Source organism: Verticillium dahliae, genomic scaffold, assembly GCF_000150675.1.
Source record: "Verticillium dahliae VdLs.17 supercont1.1 genomic scaffold, whole genome shotgun sequence".
In the NCBI taxonomy this organism is placed as follows: domain Eukaryota; kingdom Fungi; phylum Ascomycota; class Sordariomycetes; order Glomerellales; family Plectosphaerellaceae; genus Verticillium; species Verticillium dahliae.
In genome coordinates this window covers 729,273-740,408 of record NW_009276921.1, presented here as the reverse complement: position 1 = coordinate 740,408, position 11,136 = coordinate 729,273, and the positions used below count along the sequence as shown (strand labels likewise).

At 59.2% G+C, this 11,136-nt stretch overlaps 5 protein-coding genes across 5 annotated transcripts in view; 1 reads left to right on the top strand and 4 right to left on the bottom strand.

Annotated features, from left to right (window-relative positions):
* VDAG_00207 (S-(hydroxymethyl)glutathione dehydrogenase) overlaps positions 1–1,378 on the bottom strand; it is a gene marked incomplete at its 3' end in the record, with an annotated part of 1,568 nt that extends 190 nt beyond the window's left edge. Inside the window, exons 1-3 of the mRNA XM_009651584.1 lie at positions 1,257–1,378; positions 842–1,107; positions 29–749 (exon numbers count right to left, since the gene is read on the bottom strand). Coding sequence (XP_009649879.1) covers positions 29–749; positions 842–1,107; positions 1,257–1,277 — 1,008 coding nt within the window. The 5' untranslated portion in view covers positions 1,278–1,378. The remainder of the gene's footprint in view (positions 1–28; positions 750–841; positions 1,108–1,256) is intronic.
* A 559-nt stretch (positions 1,379–1,937) lies between these two features.
* On the bottom strand, positions 1,938–2,492 carry VDAG_00206 (uncharacterized protein; the record flags this gene model as incomplete). The annotated part of the gene is made up of 3 exons (XM_009651583.1): positions 1,938–2,003; positions 2,137–2,247; positions 2,322–2,492. The coding sequence occupies 3 exons, from the start codon at positions 2,490–2,492 to the stop codon at positions 1,938–1,940; spliced, it is 348 nt and encodes a 115-aa protein (XP_009649878.1).
* A 373-nt stretch (positions 2,493–2,865) lies between these two features.
* On the top strand, positions 2,866–6,258 carry VDAG_00205 (uncharacterized protein; the record flags this gene model as incomplete). The annotated part of the gene is made up of 2 exons (XM_009651582.1): positions 2,866–5,280; positions 5,335–6,258. 2 exons carry the CDS (start codon positions 2,866–2,868, stop codon positions 6,256–6,258), a joined length of 3,339 nt encoding a protein of 1,112 aa, XP_009649877.1.
* Positions 6,259–6,640: 382 nt separating this feature from the next.
* Positions 6,641–7,154, bottom strand: VDAG_00204 (uncharacterized protein; the record flags this gene model as incomplete). Its single annotated transcript, XM_009651581.1, has 2 exons — positions 6,641–6,877; positions 7,008–7,154. The coding sequence occupies 2 exons, from the start codon at positions 7,152–7,154 to the stop codon at positions 6,641–6,643; spliced, it is 384 nt and encodes a 127-aa protein (XP_009649876.1).
* Positions 7,155–7,830: 676 nt separating this feature from the next.
* VDAG_00203 (ubiquitin carboxyl-terminal hydrolase) lies at positions 7,831–10,828 on the bottom strand (the record flags this gene model as incomplete). The annotated part of the gene is made up of 5 exons (XM_009651580.1): positions 7,831–8,850; positions 8,902–9,064; positions 9,115–9,221; positions 9,273–10,100; positions 10,163–10,828. 5 exons carry the CDS (start codon positions 10,826–10,828, stop codon positions 7,831–7,833), a joined length of 2,784 nt encoding a protein of 927 aa, XP_009649875.1.
* Between the last annotated feature and the right edge of the window lie 308 nt (positions 10,829–11,136).

Genomic DNA, 11,136 nt, shown 5'->3' with positions numbered 1-11,136 from the left:
TGAGGGCGCCCTTCAGGTAGTCAGAGACGAGACCCTCCATCTGGGAACGGCCCTTGACGCCGCCAAAGGCGCAGCCCTTCCAGACGCGGCCGGTGACGAGCTGGAAGGGGCGGGTGCTGATCTCCTGGCCGGCGGCGGCGACGCCGATGACGATGCTCTGACCCCAGCCCTTGTGGCAGGCCTCGAGGGCGGCGCGCATGACGGTGACGTTGCCAGTGCAGTCAAAGGTGTAGTCGCAGCCGCCGTCGGTCATCTCGACGAGCTTGTCGACAATGGTCTGGCCGTCCTTGAGGTCGTTGGGGTTGACAAAGTCGGTGGCGCCGAACTTCTTGGCCCACGCCTCCTTGGTGGGGTTGACGTCGACGACGATGATGCGGGCTGCCTTGTTGACAACGGCGCCCTGGACGACAGACAGGCCGACGCAGCCGGCGCCGAAGATGGCAATGTTGTCGCCCTCAGCCACCTGGGCCGTGATGCGGGCGGCGCCGTAGCCCGTGGTGATGCCGCAGCCGAGCAGGCAGGTCCTGTCCATGGGGGCGTCGGGCTGGACGGCGACGACTGAAATGTCGGCGACGACGGTGTACTGGGAGAAGGTCGACGTGCCCATGAAGTGGAGGAGGTCCTTGCCGCGGGCGCGGAAGCGGGAGGTGCCGTCGGGCATGACGCCCTTGCCCTGGGTGGCGCGAATCTTGCCACAGAGGTTCGTCTTGCCGGACTTGCAGAACTTGCACTCCTTGCACTCGGGCGTGCTGTGGCACCCATGTGGTCAGCGGGTGTCGTGATCTTAGTGTAGACATGTGTCACTCTTTCGATGAACGGGCTAGAAAAAAAAAAGACGTACTAGAGCGCGACGACATGGTCGCCGACCTTGACGTTGGTCACGCCCTCACCGATGGACTCGACGATGCCAGCACCCTCGTGTCCGAGAACAATGGGGAAAGCACCCTCGGGGTCCTTGCCGGAGAGGGTGTAGGCATCTGTGTGGCAGACACCGGTGTAGTAGATCTGGATGCGGACTTCGTGGGCGCGGGGAGGAAGCACCTCAATGTCCTCGATGCTCAGCTCCTTGCCGGCCTCCCAGGCGACGGCGGCCTTGCAAGTGATCGTCTGCTCGTGTCATGGCCTGGTTAGTCACCGTCGCACAGGAAGCTAAACCGCAGCTGAGCGTTCGCATTGGAGGTCGGTCCGGTGGAGAGGAGGGGTAGGGGGATTGGGAGGTCAGGAGAGCTGAGGAGAAGCTGAGGGGAAAAACGTACCTTGCCCTCGGTGGACGACATGATTCTTTAGTAGTGTGCGACGGTCGAATGGGGGGAGAAGGGTGTGGGGGATTTGGTGAGACGGGAGAACGGCGAGGACCTTGATGGTGTTTTGCGTGTGCCGCTAGCCAGGTTCTTGTAGATGGCAGCAGAGACAGGATGCAGCAACAGACGTCGCGATAGCTTTGGGAGGGGTAGGGGAACCAGATCAACCAAGTGCTTTTGTGGTGGTCACCAGCGGAACCGCTGGAACCCCACCTTGCCGAGTCGGCAGGGCGAACGAGGTAGGTGAAGAGGGGGAGGAAGGGGGGAGGAAAGTGCGAGCTCGGGAGTTCGGAGAGTTACGTCACGCCCTGAGCTCTTCGACGACATAACGATGTGATGGCTTCCCGCTTCCCCTCTCCTCTCCAGCCCCTCCTCTCCGGTGTTGCATGTTGCAGCTTGGACAGGAAGCTGCAGCGTATCACAATCTCCGAAGCTAAGGCCGACTGACATGCCAAGACATGGTGGTCTGGCTTGTCTGGGTCGTGTTCGCGCTTTGTGTTTTTTTTCGGCGAACAACCTGACGCCCGAAAGCTGTCATGCGGGAGTCAACGGCGAGCGCGCTCCCTGGTCTCACGTATACCCCGAAAGCCGGGCGACGCCGAGCAACAATCGTGTGCTCGTTGGGGGCTATGTTCCCTAGCAATCGGATGCCTCTCTGTGCTTTCCACTCTGTGCTTTCCATCTGATTGAAAGGCATGCAGACTGGCAGAGTGTGTAGTTGGACGTGGAATGCCCGGGTGTTGGAAAGCATTGGTGATCTTGTCAACCACTGAGATGACAATTATTTCTTACACACATGCCCGAAACAAATATCGCTGGGCTTGGCTCTACATACTGAAATGTGTGTGCCGTGTGAGCGAGCGTCTGAACTCTCATTGAAGACGACACGCAGAGAAAGCAGGAAGCAGCCGCAACATGGATCTTTAGCCGAGTCACTGCCATTCGGCTGTTGCAGCATCATGACAAGCTGGATCCGGCAGTTGAGTTCGGGGCCTCCGGGGAGCGCTCCATGGAACGTACATATCCCGTCTTCCGTGCGTGCGTTCCGAGGGCGGTTGAGTCTCCGTTGGTCGTAGGGTCCTGGTCCTGTGTCTGTCTGTCTGCCTGTGCGCTCGGACCATCGGACCATGGGAGCTCAGCCAGAGGCGCCAGTGTCACGCAGTGCCAGAACGCACACCAGCTGGCAGCCATGGGTCCCGTCCTCACAGTGAGCTTTGTGGCTCCAGCGTTGGCCGGTCAAGGCTACCTACCGGTCGACAGGACGGCAGCTGTGATCGCGAACCTCCAAAATTTATCCCCAAGGCGCGTTTGACCCAACAACGAAAACTACCAACAGCGCACCCACACATCAATCGCGCACAAGCTCACAACCCCCCCGCCATCTCGACGCTCTTTTTTTTCTTTCCTTTTCATTTCCATGGTGCCAAAATAAACAATTGCGATCGCTGCCATTCATCAGCCAAGCGGACCTCCTCAGGTACCTTACTTGGGTACCTCTTAATTCGACACAACTAGGGTCTTCCCGACCACAGCAACACGGCCAGGGGCCGTTCCACCACACACCATGCCTACCTTTTCTTTCCCCGATGATAGCCCGGCGCCGTCCACCCCCGACAGGAGCTCGCACTTTGGCTCTGGCTCCTTCCAATTCGGCGAGAACCCCTCGACGACCCCGGCCGGCCCTCCTCCCCCTTCGTCTGCCGCGTCCTTCACACCCGCCGGCGCGCCTTCCGAATCATACCTCGGCAGCTCCATGATGCTCGGAGTGACTGGCCAGAAGCCCACCTCCTTTGGCGGCCACAGCACGGCCGGCTCGACAAAGAACCTCTTCGGTCGCGCCCAGAACTCGCCGCAGCAACCCCTCGGCCGGTCCATAGGGCCATCGAGGTCGGCGAGGCAGCCGTCGGCCCTGAGCAGGGAGTACGACTTTGCCGATTCGACGCGCAGCACCACGAACAAGACCGGCACCTATCACATCTCCAGCGACGAGGAGAGCGACGAAGAGGAGGAAGAGGAGGTCGACGAAGTGGCCGAGGCTGACGAACAGATGAAGCGCATCCTGGAAGCCGACATGGACGACGAGAGCGAGGAAGGTTCCGTCGAAGAGGATGAAGAGGAATACGATGAAGAAGGGGAGGAAGACACAGACATGTTCTTAGACATGCACCAGCGGGCTCGCCAACAGCAGAACCAAGACTACGACGATGCCGAAGGCGACGACGACGAATACGAAGAGGATCTGGCTGAGGCGACAGATTTCATGGACCTCGTCACACCTGCCGCTACCGAACAGATGAGGAAGGAGGCCCGAGACATCTTCCGCGCATCAGTCCGACAGCGCTCGTCGGCCGGCTCGAGGACAGACTTCCAGTACGCTTCCATGGCGAAGAACCTCTACACTGACCTGGGTTTCGCCCAGCTCTCCGAGGCCCCCGAGCTGATCAGCAAAACGGAGGACACCATCAACAAGCTCTACGACGAGGGCATCGGCGCCCAGGAAGACCCCGAGAAGCTGGACAGTGCCCTGTCGCTCATGTGCGAGCCCTTGATCCAGCTGTGGGACGACTACGCCGACAGCCTCCCCATGTTAGACAGCGAGCACACGGCAGAGGTCGGCCCAGGCGACGATGACGAGCCGTTTCGCAAGGCGGCATTTGTCGCGAAACTGGTGCTCCGCCTCCACAATGCTCGCTTGGTCGGGCCAGATGCTTCCTACGTTGAACCCCTGCCCGGCGTTCTCTTCGACTGGGCCGCTCACAACCACAACATGTATCCTGACCAACACCACGACGTCATGCGGCACAGGCCTAGCCCAGCCAATCATGGCCTTTACTGGCAGACCGTCGGCAGTGCCCTCATGCGTGGTAATGTGGATGGCGCCATTGAGCTTCTTAGGGGCGGAGCGTGGGAGGCCGTCACAAGGGGCCGCGGAGAAAAGGCCTATCAGGGCAAGACTCTGGAAAATGTCCAGCGCGCTGTCAGCATCACTTGTACCATGCTGAGCATGTGCCCAGCCACCAAGGACAACTGGGATATCTTCAGTAGTGACTGGACGCTGTTCCGAATCCAGGCCAAGGGCTCCCTAGACAAGCTCCAGCGGTTTGCAGAGGGCAAGGAGAGGGACGTGCTTGTCGATGGCAGTGACGATGGCTTTCATCATGGCCCCTCACTGGCCAGCATGGCGCGCAAGGCCGAGAGCCAAGTGCCTTGGGACATTTACGAGCACCTTCAGACAATATACGAGATCGCCTTGGGTGTGCCAGATGCCATTCTCGACACGGCGCAAGACTGGTGCGAGGCGGCGGTTGGTATGTTCGGTTGGTGGGAGGCTGAGAGGAACCACGGACACGACGTCAGCCTCCGAATGTCCCGCTCCCGCTCCCAGGCGCTGGCCTTGCCAGCCCCTTCGCCGGGCCCTGACGCTTATTTCGAGCGCCTCGCCATCGCCATCCACACCGTTGTGGAATCCAACTTCCACTTCAATGCCATGAACCCCGTCGAGGTGGCGCTCGTCTCTACGCTGGAGGGCAACTACACCGCTGTCGTCGGTTTCTTGCGGGCGTGGTCTCTGCCTGTGGCATCTGCCGTGGCCGAGCTTGCGTCCCTTGGACAGTGGCTGCCGAAACCCGAGGCACCCAACCTGATTGCGCTTCAAAGCTTGGATATGGAGGATTTCGATATCCTAGGAGTGTCACCACAAAACAAGGACGACGTTGAGGGGATCAAAGATACGACGCTGATTCACTATGCCCGCGAGCTCGCAGGGCTGGACCACTTTACTAAACAGAGGGATGGATGGGAAATGGCGATCCAGGTGCTCGGGCGGATGGACTCTGCTGATCGATCGGAGGAGATGGTCGGCGAGCTACTTCGCGACATTCTCGAAACTATCGACTCTGACTCGAGCACGACTGTCGACAAGGTGTGGCATATTGTGAACGAGCTCGGCATGATCCAGTACGCAGAGGAAGTAGCAGAGGTAAGGAATTCCCCGCTGCTATGGGCGTCAACAATCCACCGCTAACACATTCAGACTTTTGCCGAGACTTTGGCGAAGGACTCGCATCGGTACGGCGAGGCTCTCTGGTACTATGCGCTTGCGCACCGACCCGGTAAGGTTCGCGAGGTGCTCAACTTGCTCATGTCCTACTCCCTGCTCCAGTCCACGGTGTTCCCGCCGACAAATGATCTCGACGACCATCTCCATCGACTCCTTACGGAGCGCTCGCAAACACTCGAGCAGTACGCCAAGCAAGACCTCGAGGCTGCGCAGCTTCTCGGCCGCATGCTCAGCGGTTACGCCACTCTCCGCAAGTTCTACGAGCTACGCGACACAGAAGGTCTCGCCAACATGTCTTCGTACAAGTCTCTGAACATTCGTCGACAGGCTGCCTCGGCCCTTGTGGCTGTCGTCGCCAGCTCTGATGACAACATCCGCGGTGGGCTCTATGACGAGTCAAGAGACGCGGTCGTCAGTGAGGATTTCCTCCTTGCCCTCCTTGGCGAGGCTCTTCCCTTCATCAACCAGGGATCATCTGAGGCCATCATCACTCTCGACCAGATACACACTCTTCTCAAAGCAGTCGAGGACATCGAGACGGTCTCACCGACAGTCTTCGACGCTGCCGACGATTACTTCAAGCTCGTCCTCGCTTCGGCGCAAGGACTCAAGGGCTCGTCCCCGCACGACCTCATGCGCAAGAGCACGGGCGGCCTCAGCGGCTCCAGCTCGTATGTCATGGATGGCAGCTCGATGCTCGCGAGCCAACTGCATCGCTCGGTCAGCGGCGGCAGCAGTGTCAAGTTTGGGAGCAACGTCCGGCGCGGCTGGGACTGGCGCAGCGGCCTCCTCGCCAGCGCGACGAGCAAGGACGTTCTGCGGATCTTGCGTCTGGGATTGTCGAAGGATCTGTCGAAACTGTGGCTTGCCGAGGCGGACAATGCGTCCGCGTTTTAGAAGTGCGCGGATGAGCCATCTGAAAAACCTGTTGTGGTTGAGAACAGAGATTCGTTCATGTGTGAAACGACGACGATAGGATTGGGGGGGCCGTTGATCTGAGCGACAATCAGAGGGGGGACTTGCTTGCTTTGCTGTATCATATGACGGCTAGGGGAGAGCAGACTTGATTGTCTAGAGCTGCTGTAGTTTATACCAAGGGACAGGGAAGGGAAATAAACGGATCACCAAAAACGCGCAAGTTTGCTTCTCCTATTTTGTTTCCTCGCACTCTCGCATTACACCCGTGACTCTGTCCTTGAACACCCCGCGCTGTCAGGCCACAAGCGGCCTGCCAAACACACCGTTCAGCTTGCCGTCAGTAGGTCGCTCGCCCGCAAGCTCACTCGAGCCAGACCTCCCCCTCCAGCGCAATCCCCCATACCTGCGCCTCGCCGCGCCGCAGCTCCCGGGCGTCGACAATCTCCGCCGCGCCAAAGTTCTGCCCGTACAGGTGCGGGTAGACGTCCGACCCGGCGGCCTCCCAGCGGAGGTTCCCCGCCGCGAAGCTCGCCAGGCGCAGCTTGAGGACCCAGAGCGACTGGTGCTCCTTGAAGAAGAGGCCCGCTGTGACGGGGACCTGTGGGTGGGATGCGCGCACGCGCCCACTGTCAGCCGGTAGCCTGGCAGGGGGGGCATTGGGGCGTGCATAAACCCCGGGCGGCAACGGAAAGTAGAGAAGATGATACGAAGGAGGCGCTTTTCCATACCTGGCGTGCCGTGCTGAGGTGGATGTAGCCGTCTTTGCGGTCAAGGTCAGAGAGGGGCCATTCTTGGGGAAGCGTGGCGGGAGGCGCCGTGGGGATGATCTTGTAGAGATACGTCGGCAGGGGGGAGGGGATGTCGGCAATGGACATGATGGGCTATCTGGACAGATTGCCGAGCTACTTGACGTGTTTGGCAGGACGGTTGCGTTTGCCGCTTGTCTTGTTGCTGCAGTTGTGGTGGTAGTGATGATGAGTGGTTATCCAAACCTGACGGGGAGTGAACATCAAGACCAGTGACTCCACACTTGAGGGGCATGTGGGATTGCTGGTCCCCCTGACCAAACAATCACCAACATCACGAAGAAATTAACACCTTCAGCAAAATATGTTCAACATGCTCTTATGTTACAAGTGACTTATTGCTACAAGAACTGAGCCCTGCGGTTTGGACCTTTGATTGCCATCACCTGACCCGACTCTTTTCGACACAGATTATCCATTGTCAGTCCTCCCTAGCCCCCAAGCAGTACTCAAGCGTCCCCCGTCGCCTGATATAAGTTGATAGCAGAGGACACCGTAGCGACGGGTTGCATCGCAAACCTCGTCGCCGCCTTCGTCGTCCGAGCCTCGTTCAGCAACCCAAATGTCCCTATCCTTGCGCACACCAAGCCCCTCCCTTCCCAAAGAGAAATCAGGGCTGCTGCTTCCAAGACGATGACCAGGCGCCATCGCCAAGAAGATAGAAACCAAGGCGAGCCTGCCAGTCCGCGGCCTCGAGACCTGAACACCGAATTCCCCCTCCCCAACGCCACGTGTGATAGGATACCTAGACACGCTGGTAGAAGAGTAGGTATGCCACCTTGTTATCCTTCACACTCTCCTTGACCTGCTTGCCACGAGACTGCGAGGCAGCGCCGTTGGCGACGGCACTCCAGCGGTTCTTGTTTCCGTTGGTCTTGTCCACCGATGTCCACTCGCCACGATCACCAGCATCGTCATCGTTCATGGCGCCAAACCTGTTCGCCGAGACGTCGCGAGAACCTGAGCCCTGCGTCGTCGCCTTTGCAGCCTCCTCCTCACCAACCTCGGCCACGTCCTCGCTCCTGACTCGTCGAATGACAGTGTCGTCCAAGCGAATCCACTCATGCTCGTCCTGACGTCTTACATCTGCAGTATAATGACCTCCGTTGGCATGTTTGCCGTGATGGTACACGACAGCGATGAGCTTGTACTTGGGCCCCTCACCTCCCTTGTTACTGGCCCGCCACTGCCTGGCGAGAGCCTGCACGGGAATCTCGAGCTCGAGGGGATAGCCGACCTTCTTCCAGATCTTTGTGGTGCCGCCCTCAGCATCGAAATGGAAGCGCTTTAGGTGCAGGATGAGCACTGGGGGCAGTGTGTCGATCAGCGTCTGCTTGACAACAGTTGCGTTCTTTCCGTGTGGGGAGTTGAATCCAGAGCCCTCGAGCTTCTCATGCGCCGTCAGCCTCTTCAGAGCATCTACAACGTTCCTGACATCGTTTGCTCCAATGTCAAGCTGTAGAGCCTGGTACGGTTCTGTCGTGATCGAGTCCTGCTTGCCAGTGACGCGCAACTCGGATCGCAACAAGCCGCCGAAGATCTGGGTAATAGGGGTCGACGAGCTGGCCCCGGACGAACGTGTCACAGCGGCACGCTGCTTGGCGCCAACTTCAAGCCAGCCGTCTGCGGTTGCGTCTGCGTTCGCCGATGCCGGCGCAGGATGAGGGGCGTTGCCAGAAGCGACGCCCATCACCTTGGCGCACTCATCATCAAGAGACTGCAGAAGAAGACCAAAGAACTCCTCGGCATCCTGCTGATGACCACGCTGCGAGTCGTCAGTGATCTGGCTATTTCAGGGCGAGACGAAGAGACTTACCCTCATATTTTCAAAACGCTTGTCAGGCTCAATGGCCTGGTAAATAAATTCGGGAGTGAATGAAGTTCCGTACTGTTCGAGCTCCTCGTTCTTCAGGAGCTTTCGAAGCTTGGCTGCCGAGTCGCCAGAGTTGATCACTTGGAATTCCCTCATGAACAAGATCCTAGAACTCGTCAATATGGGACAGTCATGACGAGGGACTCTTCAACTTACATTGCGTCCAGGATGGGTGTTTGGCTCTTGAAACTCAAAGGGACCTTCTCGCTAATTTGGTCCAGGAAGTCGTAAAAAGGCACGCAGAAAAGAAGAACTTGAAGGACCTGACTGTGTTAGCACAGGCCATGACCACCTTTACCACTGGAAATACCTACAGAATTCATGTAACACATGTTCCCGATATTGACCAAGCCCCTTGGCTCAACGTACTTGACTTTCTCGGGGTTGCGAACACGGTATGCTCTCAGCGCCGCAGCAATTGTGTTCACGCTGTTGTCAGAAGGGAAGGTAGAGTCGAATGGCCTGTCCGCATCGTCAGGAGAAGTACCGTTGGTCCCTTGACCGGCTGAGCCGTTCTGAGCGTTCCGGTTCTTGGCAGCTGCTGCGGCAGCAGCATTTTTTGCGAACAGGGCACTCCAGCTTGACGGTGGTGCGCGTGGGGTAGACTTGGGAGCCTCCTCACTCGGCTGTTGGGCTTTCTCCTGGGACGGGACACCGACGGAAGGTATCTCGCTCGGCGCGTCCTGGGCAACAGGTGCTTTGGCAACCTCGGAGGACGCTTCGGCGCTTGTCTTGGTAGTCTTCGGGCTGCCTTTGGGGATGGCCGGAACAACGGGTACGATGGGGCGTGACGATGAAGGGGCGGGGCTCTGCGAGGTGGAGGCTCCGGAACCGCTTGTGACGGGCCTCTTGTTCTGGGTCGAGATCTCCGTTGGGTTATCATGAGACGTCGATGCAGCATTGGCATGAGGAGTCGCAGGAGTCGAGACCGCCGAGACTGTGGATGCCGTGCCAGCTGATACCTGCGACTCGTCCGTGACGGCGGCATCTGTAGAGGCGTGGTCGGCTGACTCGCTCAGGGGACCATTGACATCGCTAGGGAGTGTGACTCCCTTGTCGGCCGAGACTAGAGGCGCTCGCTTGCGCCGCTTGACGCGCGTGCGTTTGGGGAAATCGAGATCGGGCTGAGAAAGCCATGGAAGCTGCGGGGGCCATCAGAAGAGCGGCTCTGGATCATGAGGGCGTGCGTGGGTTATCAACATACCGGTGCTCGGAAAGGCTCCTTAGGCTGAGGGGGCTCCGGAGTGGGCTGTCGCACAGGAGGGGCAGGCGCGGCCGTTTCTGGCTGGACCAGCTCCTCCTGGGCAGGGGCGAGCGCGTGCCCCTGTTCGATCTGGGATGTCGCAGGTGACGCGGAAGAGACGGCAGACGGCTCTGCCATGATATGGGACGAGTGTGTCGAAGTGGGCGTGTGTGGCGCAATGGCAGAGGGCATGGGAGGAGGCTGGTAGGGAGTCGCGAGAGCAGGAGACTGCTGGTGCTGCCGAGGGTAAGGCTGAGGGACACTGACGCCAGCCATGGGGACAAATTGCTGCATAGCCGGAGGCGAGCGTATGTATGGCTGCTGGTAGTGCTGCATGTAGGCAGTGGGCATGCCCCCATTCTGGTACTGGGGCGGCAGCTGCTGGTAGAATTGCTGGCCGCCTGCATAGGGGTTCATGTAGTTGGGGTACATGGGCGGGATGTGTTGGTGTTGCTGATGGTGTTGCTGATGATACTGCGGAACATAGGAAGGCGGCGGCGGCCGTCTCCTCGAGTTTCCGTGTCCTCCATGCCCACCATGTCCGCCGTGAACAATGTGCGCGCCATGGCCAGGCACAGGGCCCATGTCGCCAGCACCGTTCGCCGCTGGCGCTCCACCCCCCGGCATGGGTTGCCCAGCCGGCAGATGACGATGGCTCATCCTGCCGGCGTGGGAGTCGCGTATGGGCAGTGACTGTCCACCGCGAGGACCGTCACTGCTCGGTTCGGTATCGCGCGCCGTTGATGAGAGAGATCAGACAAAGGCAGCAGTTCGCAGGAAGGTGCACTTCAGGTACTTGTCGAGCTGATGTTTGGGTGCCGTGGTGGATGGCCGCGATCGGATGTCGTCGCAGGAGGTGATTATTATGCAAGATGCCCCCCCAGAGCTGACGGGTCGTGCCGCGTGCCGCCTCTGATGCTGTTGCCAAAGCTCAG